Raw genomic sequence first — 14384 nt, 5'->3', positions numbered from 1 at the left:
AAGGGAATTCAAAACAAACAAATATGGTGTTTTTTACATTTCATTAATTGGCTTTTACAATTCAAAACATTGTCACTGATCTGCCTCCATACTGCTGTACAAAGGATTAAAAGCATGATTAAAACCACCCATTGACACTGTCAATAACTTCGTGCATGTTCAAACGTAAACTCTGTAATCTCCGCGTTGGAACTTTTTCCGGTGTCATCGACCGATTCAAGGAACAGCTGAGCAACGCAGACGGTTGAAAACATAGTCCAGGTCAAGCAAATTTTGCTATATTAACAAGTACTGGACGGGACGTGGTTTATTTACATGTACATTACAGTGGCTAAAATATGTTTGAATGTATGGATATTCATGTTCGTCGTTTGGCTTGTGCTGACACAGTAGTTCAGATGCCGTGGCGTTAGCTAGGCTACAAACAGTGGTAGTTAGCAAGCAAGCTAGTTGGTTAGGGTCACTTTGCCTACAAGTTAAGAGACTTTAAAAGGTTTTATCTTACTAGCTAGTGTTACGTAGCCTAACTCAGCTTTGTAGAGCTAGCTAGCTGGGTGCGCCTTCGGGAGTTGGTCGTCTTTTGTATTTTGTAAGTTATTGATACAGTTTATTAGTTTATAACGCGCTCGTCGTCCAGTATTGTAACAAGGAAGGCCTGGAGGGGTTTAGCTTTTATCATGCCATGGTCACAAGAGTAACCTCTACGTCAACAAAAATTAGTCTTAATTAATGTAGCACATGGCGTCACGAATTTTTTTTGGTATGAGTTCTGATAGTTTTTTTGCTTATGTGTTTGTTTTGTCAACAGGTGGTGAGTGACAGATCAGCTATGATGGGGGATAAGCAGCGAGGAATCCGAGTCACTCAAGCGGAACTACTCTGCAAGGATGCCTGTGGTTACTATGGAAATCCTGCATGGCAAGGGTTTTGCTCTAAATGCTGGAGAGCACAGAACCGAACAGAAGAAACAAAAAAACATGACAGTGGACAAAGGTTTGAAGTCCTTTTATTGTATCATCAAGTCTTACAAGGTACTAAACCTGTTCATTTGACAGATTTTTCATCTTCCTCCACTTTTGCAGCCCCGACAGCGACCGAGGATCTTCTCTTACCTTCTCAAAGTTTGAGGAGAAGAAGAGCATCGAGAAGGGCCGTCGAGTTAACACAATGCGGAGGCTCTTCTGGGGCGGGCAATCCCCTTCAAAGCCCCAAGGTAGTGTAGTGCACGTGGCCTTGTTCATTATGACTCCCTACGGCAAACAATGACAACAGATGTCTTACGCTTCTTCACGCAGTCCATCATCGCACTGCAGTCAGTGAAACTCAAACGTTTTTAAATGGGTTCCTGTCTGTCTTTTTCTTCCAGAGTCCTCCGAGTGCCAGGCTGCAGCCTTGAAAGACTTCCGGAGCCTGGAGCCTGGGGACTTCACCACCTTTCTGAAGCTGCTTCGGAAACCCACCTCCCAGGGCCTGCAGTCTCGTTGTACAGCCTTCCTCAACACTGTCGAGGCTTACCATGTAATCACTTTCACGGTTTATTAGCCCCTGAGACTTCCACGTCCTCTAAAGCAGTGGTTTACGTATGGAGAGATCGTGTTGTTTACTCCCTTCTGTTTAGCCTCTCAGTCCCTCAAATGTCTCTTTCAGGAACTACCTGTGCAGAAGCAGTCTGACCTTGTGCAAGATTTTTACCAGAGCATCACTGAGTATTTCCACAGTGAGTATGACTTACATTTATGCATTTAGCAGACGCTTTTATCCAAAGCGACTTCCAAGAGAGAGCCGGGACAGACTGATTGTGAAGTGAATTCTTGCGACATTTAAATGAATGCAGATGTAACTTTATTGACACTGTATTAGACCGGATTAGAACTTTTTGTTTATGACATATCTTGGCAGGTCTTTCTGAGACTCAGGTCTCTCAGATGATGGAACACATAGAGAAGCTCATCATGACCCGCCTTCACAAATGGGTCTTCTGCCATGACAGCTGTGACGACGAACAGAAAGATTTGGCGCTCCAGAGAAGAATACGGTAATATTCATGTATTCTTTTATTAGATTATAAATACCAAAATGTAATTTAAGTGGGCCTGTTGGTTTCTACAGCACTATAAAAGTTTTAGACATCCAAGATTAACATACATACATTTAGATACATTCATATTGTCTCAATATAATTTTTTTAATCTTTATTTGTCAGTATGAAAGTGCAATGTTGAACACTGTTGTTTTAATATTTTCATTTCATGATTTATTCAAGCATTTTCACTTCAACACTTATAAAGGCTGAAAAAAAGTAATGTTTAAATATCGTTTAAAATGGAACCTCTGGCAGGTCCTTCAACTGGATAACCCCCCAGATGTTGAGGGTGCCATTTCCTGATCACAAAGCTGAGATTACCAGAGATCCTTTCCTGCCTGCCATAACAGGTAACTGACATCACAAACCTCACCTCTTACTGAGGTAACAACATTCTTTGTCTTTCTATTTCCTCGTTCAGGCTTTGTTCAAGTTCAAGTCTTTTATTTGTCAGATGCACAGAACAACACAAGGTTAGACTGGGCACTGAAATTATTAAGACAAGACAACGCAAGCACCTGGCATAACATAACATATAAGTACATGGAAAGTACTTTGTGTTAGAACCAACCTTTTAATTGTGTGTTGATTTCTTTTATTTTTATTTTATACTTGAAATGTCACCACCACCACCACCACCAGCCATAATTGAGATGGATGCCAAGCGAGCGCCGCAGGACAAGTTGTTGTGCGTGTCCAAGTGCAGCCAGAACATCTTCCAGGCTCTCTCCAGCTCCAACAGCGAGCCGGCCAATGCTGACGACTTTCTGTCGGGTCTGATCTACGTGGTGCTGAAGGCTAACCCGCCCCGACTTCACTCCAACATGCAGTACGTCATCCGCTTCGGGCTGCCTCACAGCTTGATGGCAGGCGAGAGTGGTTACTACTTCACCAATTTGGTAAATTAATTAATAAAAACATTCATTTACAGTCCCAGATAAAATCGGTTTATCGTTATCTGTGCGGTAGGCATTAAGTATTGCTTAATCTCCCTTTTCCTTTACTGTAGTCTTGTGCCGTGGCCTTCATTGAGAAGTTGGACGGACCAGCACTCAATCTCAGTCCAGCGGAGTTCGAGGGGTACATGCAGGATCGCCGCGCGTCCTCGGTGTTCCTGGGAGCCAGCGAGAGGCGCCGGGTCTCCCGAGAGACGCAGGACCAACTGGAGGATCTGAGGGGCCGGCAGGAAAGGGTGACCCAGGGAGTGGACGCTCTCAGGGAACAGCTACAGCAGTGGGTGCAGTCTGTTGAGGAGCAGGTGGATGCAGCAACAAGCCAGGCTTCTCTGGCTCACAAAGAAATCACAGCCCAGTTGGAGATGAAACAGAGCGAGCTTGTCTCGGCCCAGCCGGAAGCAGGGAAGGAGGATGGCGAAGGCCTGTATGTGCTCAAGCTCGCGGTTCCAGAAACTAAGAAGCACAGTTCAACGACAGATACGGACTGTTAATCATTCATCCTGGTCCTGAAGCCCTCCAGGTCGATGGAAGGTGTTTTTCAGGAATAAAAAGTGGCAAGCGAATGCCGTCAAGGTACTAAATAGCAGCACAGATGTTTTCTGAAGCATGGCAACATTCCTCAATGCCAAGTTTGCACATTAGAAACAAACCCTAGACTAAATCCTCAGTACTCTTGTTGGGATATTCTGCAGCCTCTGATTGGGTTTCACAGGTCGCACAGAGCTGCTAAACTGTTTACACATATACTTGAGCTTGTTCAGGTTTAGAAATGTTATTTACATTGAATGTTTGCACATAGATTGTCTCAATACATGCAACACATTTATATTGTCTTATTGAAGGAAATTTTAACTTGAAGGATATTTTATGATGTTAAATATTCAAGTTAATTGTTAAGCAATATTTTTGAAGAAAATTAAGGCATTTGAGTAGCTGCAAATATTTGAATAAATATTTCTTGCTCTAATGACTTGTATAAGCTAAATAATTAAGTGCCTTCGAGTGTGGTAATAAATTATAATAGAATAATGTGAATAAAACCATGTACATTTTATCTCTGATGCAAGTGGAGGACCAAAGGTGGAGAGGATTTTGTGCTTAATGCTACCTGTTACTTTGTACCACTTAATCTCGGTTGAAAAGACACAAACACAACTGTGACCTTTCTGTTCCATGTGGTAATAAAAGTATTACAAAACTATCAACGATAAAGTGTGTGACTGACATGTTTTCAAGTGTTGAAAAAGATTGCCCGTTTGTAGAAACTGCATGTTGTATTATTTTGTGTTTGCTCAGTGTATAATGGAAGATAAATTGATTACGTGAATGAGAACAGGCAATTGCCAATGTGGCCGTTGGAGAGCAGATAAAAATTCAAAACAGCTGCGTCGTTGAGAATCAGCAGTTCGACAACAGTGTGCTTTACATTCTAGCACTTCCGATTTAAATCCCTCATTCGCCCATTTTACACCGCGGTGTAGCAAACTACTATTGGCCCATTCTGGCATTCGTAGTTGTTTTCATTGGCTTCAGAAGCTATGAAGATGACAGAGGAAAACAACATGGGACATTCTACAATAACAGTAGAAGATGTTCAAACTCTTGTTAAAAAGAAAGACGAAATTGAAGAGCAAATTAAAGCCTACTACGACGTTTTGGAAGATGTAAGATGTTATTTTTCCGTCATGATTTGGTCATATGAAACAAGCTTGGTTGAGAACTAGCTAATAGCTAGCTAGGCTAGTAATATGAACTAGACCATGTTAAGCTTTAACATTAGCTAGTATCTAAATATCAGTAAGTGCCTATGTCAATATATTTAGCTCTAGTTCTAAATCTAATTCCGTAGGTCTTTTTCACAGATAGGCTAGCAATAGTGGAGGACAGCGAGGACGGATTTAGAGCTTCATAGATCATTGAGTCAGGGGCGGATCTAGAGATTTTCATTCGGGGTGGAAATGGGGTGGCAGAAGGAAGTTGTTGGGTGGCCTCCTGGAGGCGAATCAAACCCAAATTAGGGGGTACAGTACTCCCTATGGTAAATGATTAGGCTAGAACATTGTAGTTTTAATTAAACAGTAACATTAATATTATTTACTGAAATGTTCTGTAATGTACAAATAATATTTATCCATGGGAAGATTGAGGTTCATGTTGTTTAATTGTAACTTGTTTCACTACATGCTCTTATGGTTTTTTCACAATGTATGCTTCAGGTTTTGGCTACCCACAATGTTTGGGGCTATCTCGTTGTCATGATCAGAGACCTATGCACTTTTGTAAAGCCTTCTCTTGGAAGTCGCTTTGGATAAAAGCGTCTGCTAAATGCATAAAAAATAAAAATAAATGGGGTGGCAGCTGCCACCCCTTGCCACCCCTTAGATCCGCCACTTCAACGAGTATCATGGGAAATGTGTTAACAAAGCATTTTACGTCTATTGACAGCAAGGTGTTGGCACGGAGGGCCCTCTGGTTGATGAGGAGGGATTCCCACGCGCAGATGTCAATGTGTACCAGATCAGAACCGCACGTCACAGTATTTCTTGTAAGAATGCTGTATTGCAGGATTTTGTAAAATGCTTAATAACCGCTACCAATGGTTCCATTCTGCCTGGGGGACGTATCTAACTCACTTCCGGCCCTCTCCACTGTATGCTTGTGTGACAGGTCTGCAAAATGACCACAAGGCCATTATGGTGGAGATTGAAGAGGCGCTGCACAAGCTGCACTCTCGAGAGAAGGCCAAGCGCAAGCAGGACGAGGCGGAGGCCGACCCTGAGGTCATGGAGCAAGAAGTCTCTCTGCCCCCTCCCTTCGCCCGCGTGGATGCTGTCACGCAAGGCTCGCCTGCCTGTCGAGCTGTGAGTCTTTATCGTGTAGGAAGTCAGGTGGCTGAGCGGTGAGGGAGTCGGGCTAGTAATCTGAAGGTTGCTGGTTCGATTCCCGGCCGTGCCAAATTATGTTGTGTCCTTGGGCAAGGCACTTCACCCTACTTGCCTCGGGGGGAATGTCCCCTGTACTTACTGTAAGTCGCTCTGGATAAGAGCGTCTGCTAAACGACTAAATGTAAATGTGTGACCTGTAACGGCTCATGTTATGGTCGATCATTCGGCTTTAGCCTGTCAAAGTGACGCTGTGTGTTCTTTTCTTCTGAAGGGCCTGAGTCTCGGTGATGAAATCATTGAGTTTGGCTCCGTTAACACGGGAAATTTCCAGAACCTCCAGAATATTGCCTCTGTGGTACAGCACAGTGAAGGGGTATGGTGCCTTTTGAGACTTAATTTTTAATTTTGAGGAGGGTCTGACAGTTCTGACATGAGCTTACTTGTTTTGCAGAAACCATTACGTGTTGCAGTGATTAGAAATGGACAGCGAACTCAGATAAGCCTCACCCCACAGCATTGGTCAGGCAGGGGCCTACTGGGGTACGTGGTACTATGCTAACACTCATGGTTTTCTTATGGACTACTGTATTGATTTTACATGCTGTGGTTTAGCACGCGTTAACACCTGCATCCCGTTTTCCAACAGATGCAACATAGTACCCATCCAGAGATGAAGATTGACCAGCACGATCATGTCACTTTATCACTAGGTGGATAACACTTTCATGGAATTGTTTATATAACATAGCCTCTATACAAGCAATTTGCAAATTTCAGTTGGGTTTCTTAGACGCATTGCTAAATATTACATATTTGTTAAGAGTTGTTTTCACTGATAAAAAAAATAAACACAGTATGAAGTTGATGTTGGTAGTGGTGTGCTCTTAATTTCACCATTAGCATTATATTGAAGTCACAACACATTTGCCAAAAATAAAAGGTTTAATACAAAAATAACTTTGTGATCTTGAATTATAAAACTGGTGTTGCACTGAAAGCTGAATTATTTTAAAGAATTATTTTAATGAATTTTTGAGAATAATTTTTGAGATGCTTCCCAGGTGTTTCCCAGCCCTGGTGCTGCCCAGGTGCTTCCCAGGTGTATAACTAAATATATTTATTTAATACTGAGCTCCCGCGCAATCACTACACTGTCCTCTTATCAGTCCAAACTTGAATAACAAAACACGTATGAAGAAACGTGTGTTTAGGCCTAACTACTACGCTTTTTTCCAAATTAGGCCTATAATCACTGAAATACTGCGGGGACGCCCATGCAGTATGGGGCAGTCTGCATGATGGAACTGCTGGCACTGCTGCCCCTAACTCAATGGCCGAATCAGGAGAGAAAGAATATTCAGGGACCATAATGACTTACTGGCCCATGATAATGACTGGCTAATGAGCCGATTTAGATTCTGTATGGATGAGATCTGTGTCTCCAGGCAGGCCATAAAAAAGCACGACAATATTAAAGTGTTGACTTGGTTTTATTAGCACGACGTCGGATGGATGTAACATATTTATGTTTACGCCGTTCGCGTAGAGACGATGTTCTTTGCCCTCCATTGTCTACCACGCACGGGCAGACGAAGTGCAGCAGCGCCCTCTGCTGTCACAGTTTCTGATGGGTCACAGCTTTCGGTGCAACACCTGTCAAGGGAACAAGTGTGAAACGCAGAGGATAGCTCGCCCCTCCCTCGATCATGGTATCTAGGCAACAGGAAACTCAGTTTCTGAATTCGGTCTTAATTTCATGCATGTGTATCTCAAATTGCTAGCTGGTTACTTTCGCAGCTTTCTTAATCGCACTGATATTTTTTTCAGTGGACGGAAATAGAACATTTCACTTGTTGCAGTGCTGGTCAGCTAGTCTACTGATAGTAGTACTGTAGTTAGCGGTAGCTAGCTTCCCCTAGTTAGCTTACTACTGAGTAGTGGCACTAGTAGTGCAACTCTGCTTTTCTTGTAGACCATACTAATTTCTTCTACATAAAGTGGGTCCGGAGTCTGGAACCATCAATTTCCTACTGATCTGTAAGTGCAGTGTGCGGTGAAAAATGTCGAAAGCTGGAACCGAGAGCCCACGGGAGATGCAGCAAGGCGCTAATGAGACGGAAAGCGATGATGGAAATGACCTTGGCCACGAAGAGGAGAGGGAAAGTTCAGATGACACAAGTGTGAATGAAGAACATGGCACAGATGACCGGTCTATAACGACTGGAGATTCATCAATATCTCAAGTGTACACTTCCAACTGTAGGACATTAATACCGAAGCAGAAGTCCTCCAGTGTTAAAACACACGCATTGGTAAATACATCATCAAACTTATCAAAAACGTAATGACTATGTCTTCTGTTGTACCCAGTTTCCAAATCGAAAAAGTACACACAAAAAATCTATTTTGTTGAAAGGGGAACAAGAGACAAATCGTTGTAAATTCTGTATATTTACAGACTCTGGACTGGGTGTTTGGGATGAGCCATGCCCTTCCTGTCTTCAGTCTTCAGGATCAGGACCAACTAGTGATCTTGTATGGGGGAGCCAATGTTGCAGTTATGTATGATCACACCTCAAACTCCCAGCATCTCCTCCAGGTAGGCTACAGTAACAAAACTCTGTGTTTTGGAAACATCCAGATATTCACTACAAAAGTTTCACCAGCTACCGAAGTGTATAAAACAATACTAGGTGTACAAAGTTTATCCAGCGTTGTTACAACCAATAGTTTTGATTCGTATTACACAGGGGCAAACATTTTTTATCTCTCTCCAAAGGGTCACCGAAGCCCCATTTCGTGTTTGTGTGTAAGCGAAGACAGACGCTGGCTTGTGACCGCAGACCAAGGAAAGGAAAGTCTGGTGATCGTATGGGACTCCTATTCTGGGTAGACTTGTATTTATTAGGCGTGATTACAAAGGATTAGAGCGTTGTGAGTTATTATGAAGCTGACAGCGCAAGAAAAAATTAAATATTCCACTCAATCCTAGGATACCTGTGCGTACATTGTTTGACTGTCACCCTGAAGGGGGTGTCGCAACGTTGGCGCTGTCGAAAGATTCAAAACACTTGGTGACTGTTGGGGCTGGAGCGGTTCAGGTAAGATATTCAGTTATGGGCCACGACAGGTGGCCACTCAACACTAGATCAATTAGTCTGAGTCGTTTTTTTATTCTCTCCGCAGCGAGTCTGCGTTTGGGACTGGACCAATGAGACGGAGGATCCATTGTGCGTCTCTGAACTCGAACCAGAGCACGGAGTTCAGGTAACTTCGAAAATGGGCAAAACCGCCTTCGCTTCACATACTGTTACATATGTTATTAAAGGAGATTTGATCAATGAATGACACGCATTAACAGCCGTTACATGAACTGCTTTCAATATCTCCTCAGAATCATATTCTTTTCAACCCAAATGACAGCACAGAGCTGCTAAGCAACAGTGAGAGCCAAGTCCTATTTTACACCAGGGTAAATTGCATAGTTCAATCTGTATATCTTTGTCAATAAATACAGTACAGTCTTATCTGTTTGGTCACAACTTTTCTTCTTCTTCTTCTTCTAGAACAATGAGATCTTAAGTTATGTAGCCCCCAAGCTACAGGACAGGGTAAGGATATAGATGCCGTAAAACTCCACTCCAATAATGTCAATGAGCTTTCAACCTTCTGCTTTAATGCCCGTTTACTTCACATAATCATTTGAGATTCGACTTCCCACCCCAAAGACGTTCAACAAGGTTGTGGGTGAGCTAAGCCAGTCTGTGTTCCACTGGAAAGGGCTTCAGGCTTTGTCAGCCACCTTGATTGGCAACCTGGTTCTGTGGGACATGGTCCAAGCTTCTTCTACCAGCAGAGCCCTCATCAGGAAACCCATCAAACTGTTCCCTCTCCAGGAAGCTGGCATCACGGTGCTCACTCTGACTGACAGGTGAATTCCCATTCCCTGGGCAAGTCCTGCCCCCTCATCAATGCGGTGTCTCTATCTACCGTTTGTGTACAGATGCTTATTCATAGAGATTTTGTGCTATGTGTCTTTTATTCCTTTAGCTTCATTGTGACAGGAGACTTTCTGGGCCATGTGAAATTCTATGATGAGAACTTCAAACTCTTAAGCTGGTACAGTGAATTCAAACTGGACCCCATCAAATCCATCTCCTTCTCCAGGGAGCCTTCTCCCATCTGCAGCCAGGGATATCAGGAAGACTGCACAATGGAGGCCAAGCCCTTTGTCGTCCGGTGAGAGATTGTTGTTGTATCAGTACTGTATGTTTACCCCAGCCCCTGTATAAATCATAGTTCAAACAGATCTTTTACATTTACATTTAGTAGACGCTCTTATCAAGAGCGACTTATAGTAAGTACAGGGACATTGCCCCCGAGGCAAGTAGGGTGAAGTGCTTTTCCCAAGGACATTTGGCACGGCGGGGAATCGATCCAGCAACTTTCTGATTACCAGCCCGACTCCCTCACCGCTCAGCCATCTGACTCCTTTTAATCCTCTTCCCCTCGCTAACCCTGCACCTCCTCTCTCACCTGTAGGAACTTTGTTCTGTCCACCATCAGCTCGACGGTGGTACATGTGAATGCAAACAGCGCAGAGTCTCAAACGCTGATACAAGAGCATTGCAAGCCACTGTATGCTTTGGCGTGTCATCCTAAGATACCGATCCTGGCAATGGGGAGCCACGGCGGCGTCCTCAAAGTGTGGGACTACGAACAGAAGATGGCCCGATGCAGCAGGGTCTTCGAGGAAGAGAAGCAGATACAGGTCATGACCTTTGACCCTCAAGGTTAGCTTGCATGGAAAAGTACCAGTATGCTTACCATAACTTATAACGATCGTTTTTTGTTGTTATGTATTGATACTGGTGCTATCAAAAAAAGGATTAGACAAAGGTTTAGAGTTAGTAAAACTAAAACTAAGAAAAATGTAACCCAAATGTTGAATATATTTCCAAGCTGTTTACTTGAACAACTGTGTCCGTCACTAATTAAAAAGAAAGATTACGTGGTGTTGTTTTCTGACAGGATTTTACTTGGCTGTTGGCTTTGCTAATGGTGCTGTCCATGTGCTGGATGTGTGCACTCTGCAAAGTGAAGAAGAGGACCGTTTGAAATACAGCCAAGACTGTATCACTCACATCACTTTCTCTACAGATTCCCTCTACTTGGCCACAGCGGTGAGCAAACCAAACAGGGGTTAGACATGTTATTGTTGCACTGTAGTTAAGCTCTGCTGTATGTTGCTCTGTGCCTGGCAATATACAGCCCGTTCCTTGACTGACCACCAAAATACCGTTTAAACGATGCCCTTCAAATCCATTATTTGCTGCAGTATTTTCTAAAAGTATTTTTTTTTGTATGTCTCTGATAAAAGCTTGAGATAAACGAATACAATGTAAATGTAATGAATAGTATAATGGCTTATTTCTCTCTGTTTATTCAAGCTATTGAAAGAGATTCACTCGTCTATAATCTTTCTTCCCCCACTTCTCCCACTCTCAGGATGCAGGCAAGGCAGTGATGGTGTTCCGCTCGAATATCGACGAGAGCTTGCAGCGCTGGAAGTACATAGGGAGGCACCACTCCCACTACAAGCCCATTAAGGATCTCCTCTTTGGGGAGTACCTGGACAGCACCCAGCCTAGGCTGCTTTCCCTGGGCATGGATCACAGACTGGTGAGCCTCCCACACGGTCAGATCAAAAGGAGTTTCTGGGTTACTCATGCAGCGGTATTGGTGTCATTCTCTCTCACATTTACATTTGCATTTAGTCATTTAGCAGACGCTCTCAACCAGAAAGACTTACAGTAAGTACAGGGACATTTCCTCGAGGCAAGTAGGGTGAAGTGCCTTGCCCAAGGACACAATATAAATTTGCACGGCCGGGAATCGTCAACCTTCTGATTATCAGCCCGATTCCATAACCACTCAACCATCTGACCCCCGCCCTAGGTGGAGTACGACTTGGAAAATGATGAGGAGCTGTCGATCCTGAGCTCTGAGCGCATCGAGCAGAGCGCCGTGCCTACCTGCATGACCTGGTACCCTCCACTGACCACAGAGAACTTCCTCCTCACCGCCTCAGACCTCTACAAGATGAAGCTTTTCAACAGCACAACCAAGATGTGCAGGTCAGGGATCGTGATGGCTTGGTGCTTGGACGTGTCGTATCGCTCGAGTCCCACTGGGGGGGGAAAAACTGCTCATTTGTGACTGTTCACCCTGTTGGTTTTCTGTTCCAGAAAGACACTTCTTGGTCCTAGATACGGGTCTCCTGTAGAGAAGATGCTGGTTCTTCCCATCTCTAAGGATCACGATTCTAAAGTTCGTCACATGGCTTACATCACCAAAGACAAGGTTGGAGACTGAAATACCAAACCTTTCAAGTCCAGGCTTTAACCCGTAGCCAACAACAACAACAACAACAGAAAAAGAACAGAATCTGAAACATTCAGAATCGGTGTTGTTCTGTTTTTTCTAAAAGGTGGGTGTCCAGATCCTGCCTCTTGATGGGAACCCCCACAAGTCCTCTGCTGTGCTCTGCCACCCAACAGGAGCGTCTGCTCTGGCCTGCTCCCACGACGGACGATTCGTTTTCACTGCTGGGGGGTCTGACTGCTCCGTGCTGTCCTGGGAAATCAGCCTTACGTAGGGACTCCACTCAGTACATTAGTACATTTAGCAGATGCTCTAATCCAGAGTGACTTACAGTAAGTACAGGGACATTCTCAAGTGCCTTGACCAAGGACACAACGTCATTTGGCACGGCCAGGAATCGAACCAACAACCTTCTGATTAATAGCCCGTCTCTCTAACCACTCAGCCATCTGACACCCAGTAACTCAGTAGTGTCAAGTCTGACTAGGAGACTGTTGTTTGCACTGCGGAGCAGCTTCTGAATCCTTGTCTTCTTCAGGGCTTTGGAGGCTGCTGCAGCCCTGGGGGGGAAAGACCTGACGCCCTTCTACAGTCTCCTGGAGGGAGGGAGAGATGGTGCGCTCTTTCACGTACGTACAGCGAGGATGACTGCAAATCCGACGGTGGATAATATGCATCTTCACATTCTGATTGTTTTTTTTGTGTGTTTTCCTCTCCAGGAAATGGAGGATTTCTTTTATTACTGTCAGCTGCGTAACCAAGGCATTGATTCAATGGAAACAAGACAGGTTTCAGCCCGGATCCCCTTAGCTGAGGTGTCCTTTGTCATGAGGGCTTTAGGCTTCTTCCCCACGGAGCAAGAGGTACATGTGTTGAAACTAGAAACAAATCCGTCTTTGACCCTTTTTAGCATTCCTCTTTAGCTCGGCAACTCAATATGTTTATAGCTGACTAAATGACTTATGTTTTTTTGGGGTTAAATTCAGAGCTAAATTCTTAAACTAACATCTTACCGACTCTTTCTCCAGCTGGAGGACATGCAGAACGAGGTAAAGTTCAGCCGGTATGCTGAGACTGGTAAATATGTGACTGACATAGACCTAGAGGAGTTCATCAAGCTCTACGTCAACCATCGGCCAGCGTTTGGGATCTCCAAAGAGGAGCTTCAAGGTGCATTTGATATTCTAAGTTCCCCGTACGCGACGGACGGGGAACCGACAATCAACCGGGACGAGCTGTTGGAGGTTCTTCAAGCCAGGGGTGTGTTTAATAACTGTTCTGTATGTGAGTGTGATGGGTGTCTGTAACTGGTGTTACATTATTAAAAACGCAGTAGTGATACGTCAGATATCTCTCCTCGTGTCAGGGGAACACATGACGGAGGAGGAGCTTGTTGGGTGTTTCAGCACGCTGGTGGGTCTCAATCCTGAAGGAGGGAGATCAGAGACGGGAACTTTGGAGTGTGAGGGTGAGTGTTCCTCCGCTGAACGTGATGATTTACTGAACATTAAAATTTGTATTCAATTTTAAATGTATTGTGTCAAATGTAATGATGAGAAACTGCCTATCATGTATGTTGGTTTGCATGCCGACAGATTCAGAACACACACTGGAGCGCGAGATCCCAGAAGAGATATCCATGAAAACATTGTCAATAGATATCCTCGGATTCCCCCTATCTATTAGAGATGAACTTCCTGCATCTCAAGAGAACATTTTGTCAGGGTCTGAGGTTTTATAGAATGGGCTTCAAGTAAGGTTTCTTTAGTTTGTGTCCATATCTTTGAATCATTCAACAGAGATGCTATATTGCTTTAATAAAAGTGTGACCAAATAAATTAAGGAACTAACAAGGCAAAATGTTTACTGAAGAATAATAAATAATTAACTAAAGTGATGTGTTATGAATAACTGCCCCTTGTTACGGTGAATACAGTACAACACAGTTTGTTACAGCGTCTTTACCCTCAAATATTGAAATAAACAATATAGATCTGTATCGTGTATGTGACATGCTTTGAGCGTAAACGACTATCATTTATAAAGTCTGCAGGAGTCATTCAGTTCTGCTTTGTG

General features: G+C 43.7%; 3 protein-coding genes across 4 annotated transcripts; all 3 read left to right on the top strand.

Moving 5' to 3' along the window:
* Positions 1-95: 95 nt before the first annotated feature.
* On the top strand, positions 96-4239 carry LOC124464895 (rab5 GDP/GTP exchange factor-like). 2 transcript variants are annotated; one of them, XM_047016802.1, is made up of 9 exons: positions 96-261; positions 809-993; positions 1083-1213; positions 1367-1518; positions 1648-1717; positions 1900-2035; positions 2339-2433; positions 2726-2982; positions 3093-4239. In XM_047016802.1, exons 2-9 carry the CDS (start codon positions 830-832, stop codon positions 3528-3530), a joined length of 1443 nt encoding a protein of 480 aa, XP_046872758.1. In that variant the 5' UTR covers positions 96-261; positions 809-829; the 3' UTR covers positions 3531-4239. The 2 variants fall into 2 exon arrangements, with proteins under 2 accessions (XP_046872758.1, XP_046872759.1); XM_047016803.1 differs by lacking the exon at positions 96-261 and adding an exon at positions 287-589.
* A 293-nt stretch (positions 4240-4532) lies between these two features.
* psmd9 (proteasome 26S subunit, non-ATPase 9) lies at positions 4533-6789 on the top strand. The gene is made up of 6 exons (XM_047016779.1): positions 4533-4703; positions 5485-5584; positions 5707-5900; positions 6196-6297; positions 6376-6464; positions 6571-6789. The coding sequence occupies exons 1-6, from the start codon at positions 4578-4580 to the stop codon at positions 6596-6598; spliced, it is 639 nt and encodes a 212-aa protein (XP_046872735.1). The 5' UTR covers positions 4533-4577; the 3' UTR covers positions 6599-6789.
* An 861-nt stretch (positions 6790-7650) lies between these two features.
* Positions 7651-14305, top strand: cfap251 (cilia and flagella associated protein 251). Its single transcript, XM_047016780.1, has 20 exons — positions 7651-8236; positions 8383-8523; positions 8704-8813; positions 8917-9025; positions 9111-9191; positions 9319-9396; positions 9491-9535; positions 9653-9855; positions 9975-10163; positions 10467-10717; positions 10956-11107; positions 11433-11606; positions 11883-12061; positions 12173-12287; positions 12415-12578; positions 12847-12937; positions 13028-13171; positions 13337-13568; positions 13675-13776; positions 13904-14305. Exons 1-20 carry the CDS (start codon positions 7985-7987, stop codon positions 14047-14049), a joined length of 2958 nt encoding a protein of 985 aa, XP_046872736.1. The 5' UTR covers positions 7651-7984; the 3' UTR covers positions 14050-14305.
* Positions 14306-14384: the final 79 nt, after the last annotated feature.

The sequence above is a fragment of the Hypomesus transpacificus genome, unplaced genomic scaffold, assembly GCF_021917145.1.
Source record: "Hypomesus transpacificus isolate Combined female unplaced genomic scaffold, fHypTra1 scaffold_42, whole genome shotgun sequence".
Classification (NCBI taxonomy): Eukaryota; Metazoa; Chordata; class Actinopteri; order Osmeriformes; family Osmeridae; genus Hypomesus; species Hypomesus transpacificus.
Note: the sequence above shows the minus strand (reverse complement) of the source record. Positions and strands in the feature narration are given on the sequence as shown.